The sequence below is a fragment of the Mobula birostris genome, chromosome 7 (assembly GCF_030028105.1).
Source record: "Mobula birostris isolate sMobBir1 chromosome 7, sMobBir1.hap1, whole genome shotgun sequence".
NCBI lineage: Eukaryota > Metazoa > Chordata > Chondrichthyes > Myliobatiformes > Myliobatidae > Mobula > Mobula birostris.
In genome coordinates this window covers 73,054,853-73,069,259 of record NC_092376.1, presented here as the reverse complement: position 1 = coordinate 73,069,259, position 14,407 = coordinate 73,054,853, and the positions used below count along the sequence as shown (strand labels likewise).

Below are 14,407 nucleotides of genomic sequence, written 5' to 3'. Positions count from 1 at the left end.
TCTGTAGACACAAACATTCCTCTTCTGGAACCACTAAATGATTACCTGTAATGCTGGTATTTCCCCAAAGCCCTCCTGGAACAATACGTTAGTCTTTTTACTGTTTGGATGAACTAATATGATGCCAGAACTCAAACCTGCTGGCCTTAATATATCCATCTTGGAAAGCTTCTTCACAAGTTCAGATCATTAGATGACCAGAAGCAACACAATTTCATCCATTGTAAGGGGACCTGAAGATATTGAGCACAATAAGAATGCTGCATCAAGAAGTCAGTAACAAGAAATGGGGGGATTAAAGCATGACTCGATCTCTTTGCAAGCCTCGTGATGTGTGGAGATGGTTGCATGAGGAGTTCAGATTATCTTAGCACCTTTTTCACATCAAGTGTTCTGACCCTTACTTGGAGGCAGGGCAGTGGGCTAAGCACACATTCCTGAGGTGCACCAGCTGATAGATTGAGCTGCTTTTGTTACAATTGTAAAGACATAAATATTTTGTAACAAGCCTCAAATATTTTGTTATCAACTCAAAAGCATATTTTACACAATTTTCTGCTACCACCATTATCTTCTTCCAGGCAAGCAAACAATTGCATTTGAAGCTAAATAATTATGATGAACTTCCCCTGGAAATTTGAGTGCTTTCAACTGTAGCCATGCAAATGCTGTTTAACCACCATGAATGAGGTGAGAATTTTATCTGTTTCAAATAAATTAGATTTCTGCTTTTTCACACCTGGAATATTTATGGTCAAAAGATCTTGTGACAATCTAAAATATCTGGAGAAACCATTAAGGTAACTTAGCTTTAAATAACAGACACTAAATAACTCTAAAACACGCTCTGGGAAACTGTCTTGGTCAATGTTGTTGAATGATACAGTTCAATATGAACATGTATGTGTCCACTCATTGAATATTATTTTATGGTTGTGAAATTGACCAGTTTTACTATTAATTTGCTTCCAATTCCATACTTGAATCAGAAGTTTACAGTTCAGGCTTGCTTTGACGAGCTCAACTCTCATGCCAAACTGATTTGATACCAACAGTGTCAAATTGGGATGTAACATCTTAGATAATGCCATCACTTAACCACACATAGAAAAGGAGGTGAAATCCCTCCTCAGCCCTGTTTAAAAGGATGCCCAAAAACTTGAGGAATTGGGTTGATGAGTTGTGTACATTTGCATGCTTTTTATTGTTGATGCAATTTGGAATATCCAAAGATAGACAAAAGTCAAAAGGAAGACAGGGTGGAAAGGGCCCAGAAGCCAGAACAACTGAACACAAGAGAGAGTGAGGCAAGAGGGGGAATGGTACGGACCTGTGAGGACCCATTCTGTAGGTCTTAGGGAAAACATTGACCGGAGCAACACTTGACATGTCTTTGTTCCCACAAGAAGTTTACGGAAGTTTATCACATGTTGCTGGCAGATCCGCAGCTAACAGTATTTCAGCAGGTTCTAGCCAAGGTAACACTGATACTGACTTTATGTTTAGGGTGATGCTGGAAACATAAGTCATATGTCCATGTTGGCAACCTAGCAACAACCCCTGCTCAAAGAAAACTAATTCTTCCCTTTCTCTCTGGGGTACAGCAACCAGCAGAGCAATATAGGGGATCTTCCAGGAGGGCAGGAGTCTCAGCAGTGTAAGTTATTAATCTGACCAACACTAGCCACAACCCCATTATTTTGAGGTATTCATGTTATTTCTCCATTAATGTCCAGCTTGTTAATGATGGTCAATGCACTATTTGGTCAGGTTCTATGATGTCTCTGTGTACCTGAGGGGAATCACATATAAGAATCACACTGTTACATGAAAAGTTCTACCAGCTATATTAGAAAGATTGCAAACAAATGAAAACACCGCTATCAGCAAGTTCTTCCCAGTTCATCCACCATTCTGATTTGGAAATACAGGAGCACGTCCTCCTGTCCAAAATTATAGAATTTCCCAAGGAACAGCACTATAAGATTTGTTGTGGTACCTAACACAGTGTTAAGGGCAATGAGGAGTGATAGTTAATTACTCTCCTGCCAGTAACATCTGCATCCCAGGAATTTAACTAAAATACTCAAGTGTATATTACCTTCTGGGTCACTGCTCATCTTAGCTTCCAAGTCATGAATACAAAAATTAAATAAATCATTCCAAAATGTATCCAATCCAAGCTAAAACTACCCCACTATTGATTAAGAATATTGCTGCATCCACCCTTCAAATTTATCTTTTGCTTTCTCCCCTCTATCTATCTAGACTTACAGATGTTCTCCTAGTGGATGCAATCAACCAAGTGGAACACAGTGGCTCTGTAGGACAAAAGTGAGTAGCTACAGACATGGATGAGATGTTTTAAAAGCTGCACCATCTCATCACAAGTACATCATCCTACTGTGGTTAGCTGTCTGACAGCAATAGCAGGGGCATATTCAGTTTCATGGTGATGAGACTTCCAGAAAGAGAGACCCATACATGATTTGGGCATTAAAGCTGGTTGCTGTCTAAAGGTGATACCTTCATAGCTCCTTTGCACAGATCTAACTGGCATCATGGCTCTGGATGTTGATTTACATGTCAAAAGTCAGAGCTTCCACAGTCTGCTGATGCTGAATTGAAAGTTGTTGCCTGGTCATCTGAATAGTTATACATCAAATGTATGTGGCCATAACAGAAGGAGCTCTATGACCTGTATAAACTGATGTGCAAGCCAAGAACTTTTGGGAAGACTTACCAATGTTCAAGAAGCATATTTATTTGGTCCAGAAGCTTTTATCTGCTTCCAACCATATTGAAATCCTCCTCTGATTATTCTTTAGCAACATATGCTCTACCTCATCTTCCAAGCAGATATATCTGGTGAGTAGCATGCTGTGTGAAGCTACTGATGCAGTTACTGAGATAAAATTTTATGACCAACATGCACTATGCAGGGGTCCTTAGTAATTTTGCGGACTGGATCCATGTCTAGTGCTTCTAACAGTGTCTCCTCTATTGCATTAGAGCTCTTTTGGAAAGAATAGGATGTTGTATTCTAACATAGTTTTCACCAATCTTCTCAAACTGATGGGATGAATTCTACCAGCAATTCCAGGCAATGTGCAGAGGAACCACTCAGTGACAGACACCTCTGTGGTAGCCACTTACAAAATTGGAACCTATAGATAAGCAATGAGTCAGTAAACTAGCCATTTGGTACTGTTTGGATAAAATGGTTATGATTACAACACAGAACAATGGCCAACTGATCACATTAATTGTAAATTCATTCCAGCACTATACAACCTTGTTTCCCTTGATATTTAACTTGAATCGTAAATTCTCCGAACCGCCATTAGTTTTTTAAAATAATAGTTAACCAGATTAGATTCATGAGTTTTCTATTTAAACTTTATTACCATTTCTGACCCTAACATCAGCAGAACTAAAGTGAAACTCCCCTCTTTCCTTTCAATCCTCAAAGCACTCAGTTCAGCCCAGGAAGCCCCATTTATTAAATTAGAATAATGGCCTCTTTGCATCTTCAGTGTACTTGCTTTACTCTGTTCACCAATGCTGCAAGTATCATAAGTATTCAGTTTTTTTGCTAAATGATCTATCTGTTTTCCAGTGGATGATTTTACTGATCTTTAATACCATCACCTGGAATTACCATGCGAGAGCTTTTATTTTTCCAGTGTTTTTCCTGTGGAAGATCTATAGATTCTCCCAAGAAGCTGCTACATGAGTTGTTGATGTCATTTCTTTGAGATGGCCACCAATTTTCTTCTAAGGTGTGGCAAGCAATCTGGGAAATCCATGGGAAAATTATATCACCTGACCACTGTTTCTGCGAATAGGCATTTCCTAATTTTGCAAGAGCTTTTATCATTGAGCTAAAATCAAGTATGATACTTTTAAATAACAGCTTTACACAGTAAGATTAATGAAGCACAGTTCTGCTGATGAAGCTATTTCTACCAACAGTAATCATAGTAGGTATTTTACAGTTCAGATTTTGAGATGTTGCTATTTAAATGGACACATCAAAATAAGGTCAGGAAATTTGTGTTACCCCAGCTTCTTGTAACATGTTTAAGCAGGGTCAAGATATAGTAGCGACTAATGGGTCTTCAGTGTGCTTTGATTTTCACACACATTCAGAATAACACTGGGTATTGAAAATAATCATGGTCAGTAACACTTTATAGATCATCACAAGATCTACTAATACACTCAATCTTTAAATTATGATAAACCCTATCCCTGAAAAACAAAGCAACTTTTTTCCTTATTTCTGCAGAATGAGTGGGTCACTTTTGACAATAAACATGATCATCTATTTTCAAACAACATAATAAATTGACCCATGGAAACTGTATGCTGCCGACATCCATTTTTTCTATGGTAGATAGAAAATAATATGCTAATTTATACTGACATTTAGATTAATCATGATAATCATGGTAAAGTAATGGCTAAAGCATTGCAGTGTTTGGAGATACATTAATTCTTCCCTCTCTTCGTGTTTTACTTGTACGGAATTAGTTAATCTATCATCAGGTTAGGTAAGCACTGTTGTATAATGCGAAGCATTAGCATTATGTTGCATAGTGATGGTCAACAATATCAATGACTCAGTTATTTATTTCTGGACTCTGCCTTTTTTCCCCCACCTTTGAATGGCATTACATGGATACTAATGCTGATATTTTTCTACGATTCTTAAAATATACATTGGAAAGCTGCTTCAGTAGGGTCACAGAATCACAGAACACTACAGCACAGAAACAAGACCTTCAGTCCATCCAGTCTGTACCAAACTATTAATCTGCCAAGTTCCATACCCTTCCCAACCATGTATCTATTCAAATTTCACTTAATTTTGTATACCTCTATCAAATCTCCCCTTATTCTTCTACCCTCTAGGGAATAAAGTGTTAACCTATTCAGCCATTCCCCATAACCCAGGTCCTCAAGTCCCGGCAATATCCTTGTAATTTTTTCTGCACTCTTTTGACCTTATTGACATCTTTCCTGTAGTTAGGTGACCAATACTTAAAAATTAGGCATCACCAACATCTTAAACAACTTGAATATAACATCCTAACTCCTGTACTCAATTTAATTTATGAAGGCCTATGTGCCATTTTGCTTAAACGATTCTATCTACCTGTGACACCACTTTCAAAGAATTATGGATCTTAATTCCCAGATCCCTCTGTTCTACCACATTCCTCAATCCCCAACAGTTCACTGTATAACTCCTACCCTGTTTTGTCCTCCCAAAGTGCAACACCTCACACCTGTCTGTATTCAATTCCATCTGCCATTTTCCAGCTGGTGCAGATCCTGTTGCAAGCTTTGATAGTGAACACTCCTTGTTCATGATATGTTGAGCTTAAAATTTAAAACCTAACGCATTGTATTTTTTGATTAAGTACAGAAAAATTATAAAGTAGACAAAATGCAGATTTACACAATGCAACAGTGCAGCCTGGTATGGTGCCTTTTCAATTGTCTTTTTAATATCTCAATATTTGTACAATTGAATGGTTTATTGAAAAGCAATAAAGGTGCTACTTTATACTGTCTAGCATGTACACATGGTCATGTATTCAGAAGTGCAAAAGAGCCACAAAACATTGATCCACTATGAATGGAAGAGAAGTGCATAGATATACTACAACGAAACATGTTGCTCAGAATATTGTATTCCTAGCTCGTATCATTTGAGCTGAACAGATCCATCAAATACATTGCAACAATAAAAAACGCCCACCCCATACTTTCCATCTCATCTACTTTCTTCCTCTTTGCTCTTTAAATTTCAAACTTATTTACACCACATTCCTTCCGACATATGTGCCCTCATACTTTCCATTTCATCTTCTGTCTTCCTCTTTGCTCTTTACACTTCAAACTTATTTACACCGTATTCCATCTGGCATATGTGCAGACACGCAAACAATTTCACAATTTCCCAGAGACAAGTAAATCTGTTTCCAATACAGTATCCACCTTCTTTGAAAACAATTCTTCACAACTTCTGAAGACCCATATATTTGTGATTCTTGAGTCTTTAGTGCAAGCTTCAAACATCCATAGACTGAGCAGCAGCAGTAGTAGGCAAAATCCTGTTTTTAAATGAGGATTTCTACCACATCACCATCAAGGTCAGGTTTGTAGGAAAAGCAGCTATTTCTTCCTTTAGTATCATGTGACCGGGTATGCAAGTTGGAAGCATCTGCTAGAGAGAAGGGAAATATTATGACGAGTCAGTGCTTGGGGGTGGATAATTCCTCTGTTGAGTCTCAATCTTAAAAGGCACTATCAATCTGAAAGTGTTTTGCAAGTCTTATTAAACATTGTTTTGAAGACATTATGCAATTGCGTCAAAGTACCTTGAAGGCATTATATATTTTGATGATGCCTTGGAAATTCTTGATAATTTCTCCCAGCCAAAATAAAAGAGGTTTTCTCAACAACTTTTAAACTTTTATGTTTTAATAGGCAGAATTTAATGTATGTCTTCCAGAACATTGAAATCAATGACAATCATTAAAATTATTGCTACTACTGTTTCTGTTCACTCAGATTCTCTTGAATATAATTAATTCCAATCCAGAATATAATCCTACAGATATTATTTGTTTCACAGGCTTGCTTATGTGGCCATTATTTAAGTGAAATGACCGACAAGCAGCATCACTAGGCTATTCAGACATGTCTAACAGGCTTTTTCTTTGAATGCTGTCCTGACCCAAAATGCACTCAAAGATGTAACAAATTATCACCAAATACCAAATCATGAACCAGTCTCACTTTCAGTTTCCTAATCAATGGAAAACATGGTAATGGAGTCTGTTGAGCACATAGTGCCAAAAGTGATCTCTAGATAGCCCATTGTGTTAAAGCTTAAAATTCTGAAGAAGTATAATGTTTTGGAGGAGGGCTAGATCAACTTTATGAACTACAACTTCCACAATGATCACCCTTCTTTACCTGATTTCTCAGCATTGCTTCGTGCCGATTTAGGTCTCACAACAGGGCTGCTGACAGGGGTTGTGTTGAGACGCCTTCTTCCATGGATAGGAGCACTGCTTGGTCGGATCAATTCAGGACTTTTATCTGTCTGCGTACTGTTGTCCTTACTGCCAGTCTTACTGTGTGTGGAAACTACTGGAATTGAAAACACATTTGCTTTTAAGTGGGGAACACAAACGATTTTCTTAACCATCTTTAATATTAAGCATCTCTGTGAAATATAACCTGATAATCTGGCTGTCTAGCAGCTTTATTTGTTTGCACTTTTTAAATCGGTTTGATGTTTAAAAAAAAAGATCTGGTGCTTTCCCAGCATATACGATGAATAAACCCTTTTTGGGCTTCCAGCCAGGTAAGGGTATTGATTTTTACTGACGTTTCGATGACAAACTCTGCCATCTTCATCAGGGATGATGTCTGGTCATGTCTAGTCCAGTTGTATATATACCCACGCCATCCGTCCCTGATTAGTTAGTCCTCATCCAATCAGGTTTTCGCTGTCCCACCTTGTTTACAATCGAATTCCAGTTCTTATTTAAGATAACAGAGAAATTATTGGTTGCAGAACATTGCGTTCGCAATTACCATATGATTGACTTCGACGGCACAAAACTACTGTGCCAAGCCAATGACTTTTGGGACCACCTGGAGAAGGAAGCCATTGAAATAAAACTGCAGAAAAAGAACTTTAACAAAGACAAAGATCTCGCTCCACATAAGAAATGGAATTCAATTGTAAACAAGGTGGGAGAGCAGAAACCTGATTGGATAAGGACTAATCCAATCAGGAAGAACAGACATGCCTAGGCATCATCCCTGATGAAGATGGCAGAAGTTGTCATTGAAACATTAGTTAATACCTGCACCCAGCTGGAAGCCTGAGAAGAGTTTATTGTTTTAATATAAGTAAATACAACAAATATGGTTATGTTTAAAAGTTACCTGATAGGAAAATCTTTACCAATTTGCACATATGGGTAAAATTTTCAGTCAGTGTTCATGGATGAACAATTAACAGTATGACATTTCTGTGCTTACATGTTAAAACTTCCTTCTTGTTGCCACTCAATTCATGAACTTTATTCATGTTGTCTTGCACCATGGTGTGCTTGCAACAACTTGGAGCTTAATGCTATCAAGACAGTGGAAATGAGGATTGACTTCTGGTGACAACCCGCCACATGATGCCCCTTGGAAATTAATGGTCAGGCTGTGTCTGTGGTTGAGTCAAATTTCTGGGGACTACGTTACCAATATGTTGAACAAGCATGTGATACCCATCACTAGGAAAACCCAGCAGGGTTTGTTCTTCCTATGCCAGCTTAGGAAATACATTTCAGAGTATATCCTGATTAATTTTTACTCAGCCAGCATTGAGAGTGTTGTGATCACTTCTATCACTGGTTGGTTTCCTGCCACTTCCTCCCTCTCCAAGGCTAGGGTGCAGTGAATGGTCCACTCGGGGGAGAAGATTATAGGCTTTCAGCTACCGACATTAAAACACCTGCTCATTGTCAGAGCAAAGCAGAGCTGAAAAAAATTACGCAAACATGAGGAATTCTGCAGATGCTGGAAATTCAAGCAACACACATCAAAGTTTCTGGTGAATGCAGCAGGCCAGGCAGCATCTTTAGGAAGAGGTACAGTTGAGGTTTCGGGCCGAGACCCTTCGTCAGGACTAAATGATGAAGCTAGTAACAGATTTGAAAGTGGGAGGGGGAGATCCAAAATGATAGGAGAAGACAGGAAGGGGAGGGATGGAGCCAAGAGCTGGACAGTTGATCGGCAAAAGGGATATGAGAGAATCATGGGACAGGAGGCCCATGGAGAAGGAAAGGGGGGGGGAACCCAGAGGATGGGCAAGGAGTATAGTGAGAGGGACAGAGGGAGAAAAAGGAGAGGGAGAGAGAGAAAGAATGTGTGTATATAAATAAATAACAGATAGGGTATGAGGGGGAGGTGGGGCATTAGCGGAAGTTTGAGAAGTCAATGCCATCAAGTTGGAGGCTACCCCAGCAACTTTGATGTGTGTTGCTGAAAAAAATTACTGCTGACTCCCCCCACCCTGGCATTCACCTATTTACCAAATTACCATCAGGGAGAAGCTACAAGTCCATCACTATTAGGACAACAGGACATCTCCAAAACTTCTTTCCTGTAGCTTCTCAACAAAACTTGCTCAGGTGTAATACCCTAACAGTCCCTGCATAACACATGTTAAATGGTCTTTCTTGCTCTCCTTGTTCTGTTGATAATTATTGAGACTGTTCATATGTTCACATTTATTTAAGTTTGATTATTAACATCTGTGCATGTGACTATTCTGCTAATTGTTGATTACTCACGGCTGTTAGCACTATAGTCTTGTAAATTGTTGCTTGTTATTGTGTTGTGTGTTATGGTATTCTCCCGTGTTTTACGCTTGGCACCGAACCAGCATCAATTCTGGCATGTTTCACACACTGGCAATAAAGAGATTCTGACTCTGATTCACTCAAATTGGCCGCAGGCACTGCTAGAGCATTAAACAAAATAGATATGGAATATGCGCTTAGTGAGTGAAAATCTGTATTACTTCCCTTTTATAGATTTGACTGCTGCTCAAGGAAATGTAACCAAAGATTAGGATGCTTCAATGAAAAGCCCTTTATAGAGATGTACAGGTAAAAAATCATAAGCAAGTCACCAAAAAAAAAACACTGCAAATTGCTAGGTATAAAAATATAATATTGTAAAGCTTAAGGAAAAGGTTTCCTCCATATAAATCCAATTGTGGAGAAAGCTTCTATAATTTAGTTACAAATAGTGAATATGAGATAGTATTTTGAAGATTTGAATGTAGATTTATATTCATTTAATTGGCATAATCTGTCACTGAAGCTTTACATGATTCAAATTTTCACTTTGCAGTAGTTGCATAAAATAACCATGCTAGTGATTTTGTGTGGTATAAAACAATTTAGACAAGCAAAGCTCCTAGCTCCATCCTAAGGTTATGCTGAGGTAACATCGTGGCTTGGGAGAGAGCTCTAATTCTGCTAGTTTTTCCTGACAGGTGATCAAATATTCTTTTTCTGACATGCAGAATACATGGACTTAATTGTCCACTATAGGCAGGACTGGCCAAATTGTTACTATTCAACAGTTATGACTCACAGAACTGGTGCTGCCATTTGGTAGAAGAGGTGGTGAGACCCCAGCGTCAGTACATCTGTATCCTATTATGATTCACTGCTGCAGGGATAGAGTCCCAAAAACTGGGAAAATCACTCTAATAAAGCACATAAATGTATCTGAATTATAATGATCAAATTATTCCATTTCTTATGAATGTCAAAATCAATGTTAACTGAATTACTTATCACCTACATTTTTCTGCTGCAAAGAACTCAAGGAGCATTGACTGGTACAGCTAGCATAAGTCTGCAGGTGAGTGGTAGAATCTGGGAGATATGATAGAAGTATGGGGAAAATAAAGTGGGATTAGTATAAATATGTGCCTGATCAGCACTGACTTGGACTGAAGGGCCTGAATCCATGCTCCATGACTCAATGGCTCGATTTTAATGGGCATTTCTATTCTTTGCCTGGCAAGTGTTCATTCCAGTCATATGTCAACAGATACATCTCCATCCATGTTTTGCTCACAGATTTTAAGCATTCGGGTAAAAGCAAGCAGCCTAAACAGGTTGATATAATAAGCTTTCAAGGGGGCACGAGTATCTGAAATGTTCTTATGAGAGACAGTTGTGTGGGCCACTGGACCCATTGCAGGTCAGGGTCACCATTCGGCTGGACTTCAGATGGCCTGAGTATATCAGAAATGGGAAGAGCAGATACTCACCTACACTTCCATTCCAGCCCTTTTCCTCCTTTTTCCCATCTGCTATTTGAGAATTGCTCAGAGATGTCTGGCGAGAATGCAGCCCAGATATAGTGGAGATAGACCTGCCAGTCCTCAGAGATCCGGTTTCCGGTTTTACTATGTCTTTCCTAGATCGCTGCTGGAGCACTTTTATCATGGCATCTTTCTCAATAAGCTGTGCATGAAGGTTTTTTATTCTGTTAGAAATGCAGTTGAATCCTGTTATCTCTGCCAACCTGGTAGAAATAAAAGAACATTTTGATTATTAATTGCATAGCACTGGAAAAAATGTCACTCGTACTCACTGATTTTATGTACATCTTAAAGCTGATTATTCCTTTTCACTACTGAGAATGCAAAGTTAGTTCGATGGGCACAGAGCCATTTATGTATTATTATTTCATGTTATTATCCTTCACCGCTAAAGAAAATTTTCCATTTATACCTTCTCCCATGTGCCTCTCTCTTGACTATTTTGGACTGTATACAGCATTGCATCTAGACACTATTGTTGTTGTTCCTTGCTATTTCTTTGCATTTTTGTCTGTATTGGTTTTTTTGTTTTACAAGGCTGAGTTGCTGGCTCGGTGCTTAACACAACACAGATGGAAAGTGTGCAAGGAGCCGGCAGGATTTGAACCTGGGACCACTCGCCTTGAAGTCCAGTGAAGATGCCACTACACCACCGACTGGCCAGCATCTTTACATTGCCCGTATTTTATTAAGAGTTTGCAGGTTATTTAACCTTCCCTGTGATTGTTGCAACTCTTAGACATCTCTCTTCAATCCATTTTTCCCCAATCTACTCAGTTTTCCCATTTTCTTCACAAGTTAACTGCCATTTATGTTCAACATTTTCAATCTGCAGTTAGTTTCCACCACTTTAACGTTCTCTTTATATAATACTGAATATCTAAATTAATCAGTCTCTACCTATGATAAGGTTGGGCACGTGGCCAAGTGGATAAGGTGTTCGTTTGGTGATCTGAAGGTCGCTGTTTGAGCCTCAGCTGTGGCAGCATGTTTGTGTCCTTGAGCAAGTCACTTAACCACACATTGCTCTAGTGTCTGTGCGAGGAGTGGTGCCCCACACAGACTTCCAATCTGTGCCTTCTAAGGCACGAAAATGCCCAACGCAGGCCTTTCATGGTCTGAGTCGACGTTCCCTCCCTCCCCCTATGATAAATCCAAGTTCAAAATCAGGAACATTACAAATACCACCAACCATCCAATCCTCATTAATCCAGTAAATATGCTACTCAAAATGGAGGTAACTCAATTGCCAGACGTAATTACAGAACGATATACTCGTGAAAAATAATCTGTTCTAGAATATTCCAAGTGCAAATTTGACTTGCAAAGCCACATTTTTAACATCTGTTACCCTTTAATGTTTCTTCATGGAGTGTCTGGGATTCCAGTCCTGGTTTGCAGTAAATGCAGTTAAAGTTATTGTGCATGCACAAAGGGTTGTTGCCATGGAAACAAGCTGGTTTGTCTACACATGTATAGCATGTGCCTCACCTGCCATAAAGACCACCAGCCAACAGAACAAGAAGTGTCCATGTTCAGTTGTTTAGAATTTGTTCATCTACATTCCAAGGTTTGTCAATCAAATAAATGAGGAAGAGGTAGTTCATACCATCCATCTTGTCTCATTCATCCATATAACTACTATGCTCCAAAATCTTACTTAAATTTGACATCTAATTCGAATTTTTAGTCTCCTTGCTTACTTTTACACTCGATCATCCCTATAACCATCATAGATACCTTAATTATACTGCTGTTAAAAGTATCCCACAGTAATTTAAATCTCTACTGGTGGAATATTCTTGAGAATAAAGTTATAGTATTTTCTTTCATAACTGTGGCTATTAAGGAAAACTCAAGGATCATTCTGTACAAGAAACAGCAAATTTTGCAGTTCGATCTTAGTTGGGAAGATGAAATGTACCTGTGTTCTGTGTCTTGGTATCTCTGATTTGATTGCATTCTCTCCTCCTCCTCCTTCCAGCTTCGTGCTTCGAGTGAGCTGTCATTGTAACTGCTGTTTGGTGAGTGATTTATTATAGTGGTGTCCCTGGTGACACAAGAGAAATTTCAGTTCTTCCAAGTGTTCAAGAACCTTTTATGCATTAAATAAATTCAATTCAGTAATCTTAATGCAGTCAACACTGTCTGATACACAGATATAATAGCAAACAGGAATGAGAGGCGTGGAAGTTTAAAAGAGGTAGAGGCAACCTTTACAAGAGGGAAAGGTTGCATTTGGATCAGAGGAGGGCCGAATTCCCTAGTGAGGAAATCTGCTTTTGCCACCAGAAAGGGCTTACACTGTATTGGCATGGGGCTGAGGCTCAAACAACAAAGTCAGTGAGAAGATGGGTACATGCAGCAACCAAAGAGAGCAAGCCTGGCAATCAGGATAACCATATTGATAGTAAAACAGCAGATAAAGTAAAGGCATCCATTAGTCTTGCAAGACCATGGATCTGTGCCTGGAAAGTCTTCACTCTCCAGGGTGCAGGCCTGGGCAAGTTTGTATGGAAGACCAGCAGTTGCCCATGCTACAAGTCTCCCCTCTCCACGAGACCAATGTTGTCCAAGGGAAGGGCATTGGGACCCATACAGCTTGGCACCAGTGTCGTCGCAGAGCAATGTGTGATTAAGTGCCTTGCTCAAGGACACGACACATTCCCTCGGCTGGGGCTCGAACTCACGGCCTTCAGGTCACTAGTCCAATGCCTTAACCACTTGGCCACGTGCCCACAAAAGAGCAGATAGAACCACTGCTTTAAATTGCTTGCAGTGTTATACACATAGACTAACAGCTAAAGTGGATGAACCAAGGGTGTGGATTGCCATTGAGGTATAGGGAGTAGGATATTGTGGCCATTACAGAAACGTGGCTGAAGGAAGGGCAGGACTGGCAGCTCAGTGATTCAGGATACAGATTATTTAGGCATGTCAGGTAAGAGCATTAGGATTGTTGCCTTTTTGATAAGAAGAGGTATAACAGTGGTGCTAAGAGAAGATATTCCTGAGGGATCATCTAGCAAGGCTATTTGTCTGGAACTTTAAAAATACGAGTGGTCACCTTGCTTGGGCTTTAATGCAGAACTCCAAATAGTCAGCGGGAGCTTGAGAAATTGCACATAGTTATGAGAATAGCAGGGTAGTGCTAGGTATCTCAATATTGACTGGACCACCCAGAGTGCGAAGAACCTGGATGGGGTGGAATCTGTGCCATGCATTCAAGACAGTTTCCTCATTCAATAATATAATATATAGAGGAACCTACTCAGGAAGGAGCAATAGTGGACCTCCTCTTAGGGAATGAGGTGGGCCTAGTAACTGAAGTGGCAAGATCCAGTGACCACAACTCTATCAGTTTTAAAATGGTTAAGGAAAAAAAGAACAGGTCCACAGGTTAACGTCCTGAACTGGAACAGGGTCAACTTTGAGGGCACTAGGCAGCATTTATTTGGGGTCTACTAGCTGACT

General features: G+C 39.4%; 1 protein-coding gene across 3 annotated transcripts in view; it reads right to left on the bottom strand.

Moving 5' to 3' along the window:
* Positions 1–4,371: 4,371 nt before the first annotated feature.
* amotl1 (angiomotin like 1) overlaps positions 4,372–14,407 on the bottom strand; it is a 97,923-nt gene continuing 87,887 nt past the window's right edge. Inside the window, exons 10-13 of one of the 3 annotated variants that reach the window (XM_072263405.1) lie at positions 12,858–12,983; positions 10,880–11,136; positions 6,994–7,167; positions 4,372–6,238 (exon numbers count right to left, since the gene is read on the bottom strand). In XM_072263405.1, coding sequence (XP_072119506.1) covers positions 6,132–6,238; positions 6,994–7,167; positions 10,880–11,136; positions 12,858–12,983 — 664 coding nt within the window. In that variant the 3' untranslated portion in view covers positions 4,372–6,131. Of the gene's footprint in view, positions 6,239–6,993; positions 7,171–10,879; positions 11,137–12,857; positions 12,984–14,407 lie in introns of all 3 variants that reach the window. The other 2 variants (XM_072263403.1, XM_072263404.1) reach the window with 2 other exon arrangements.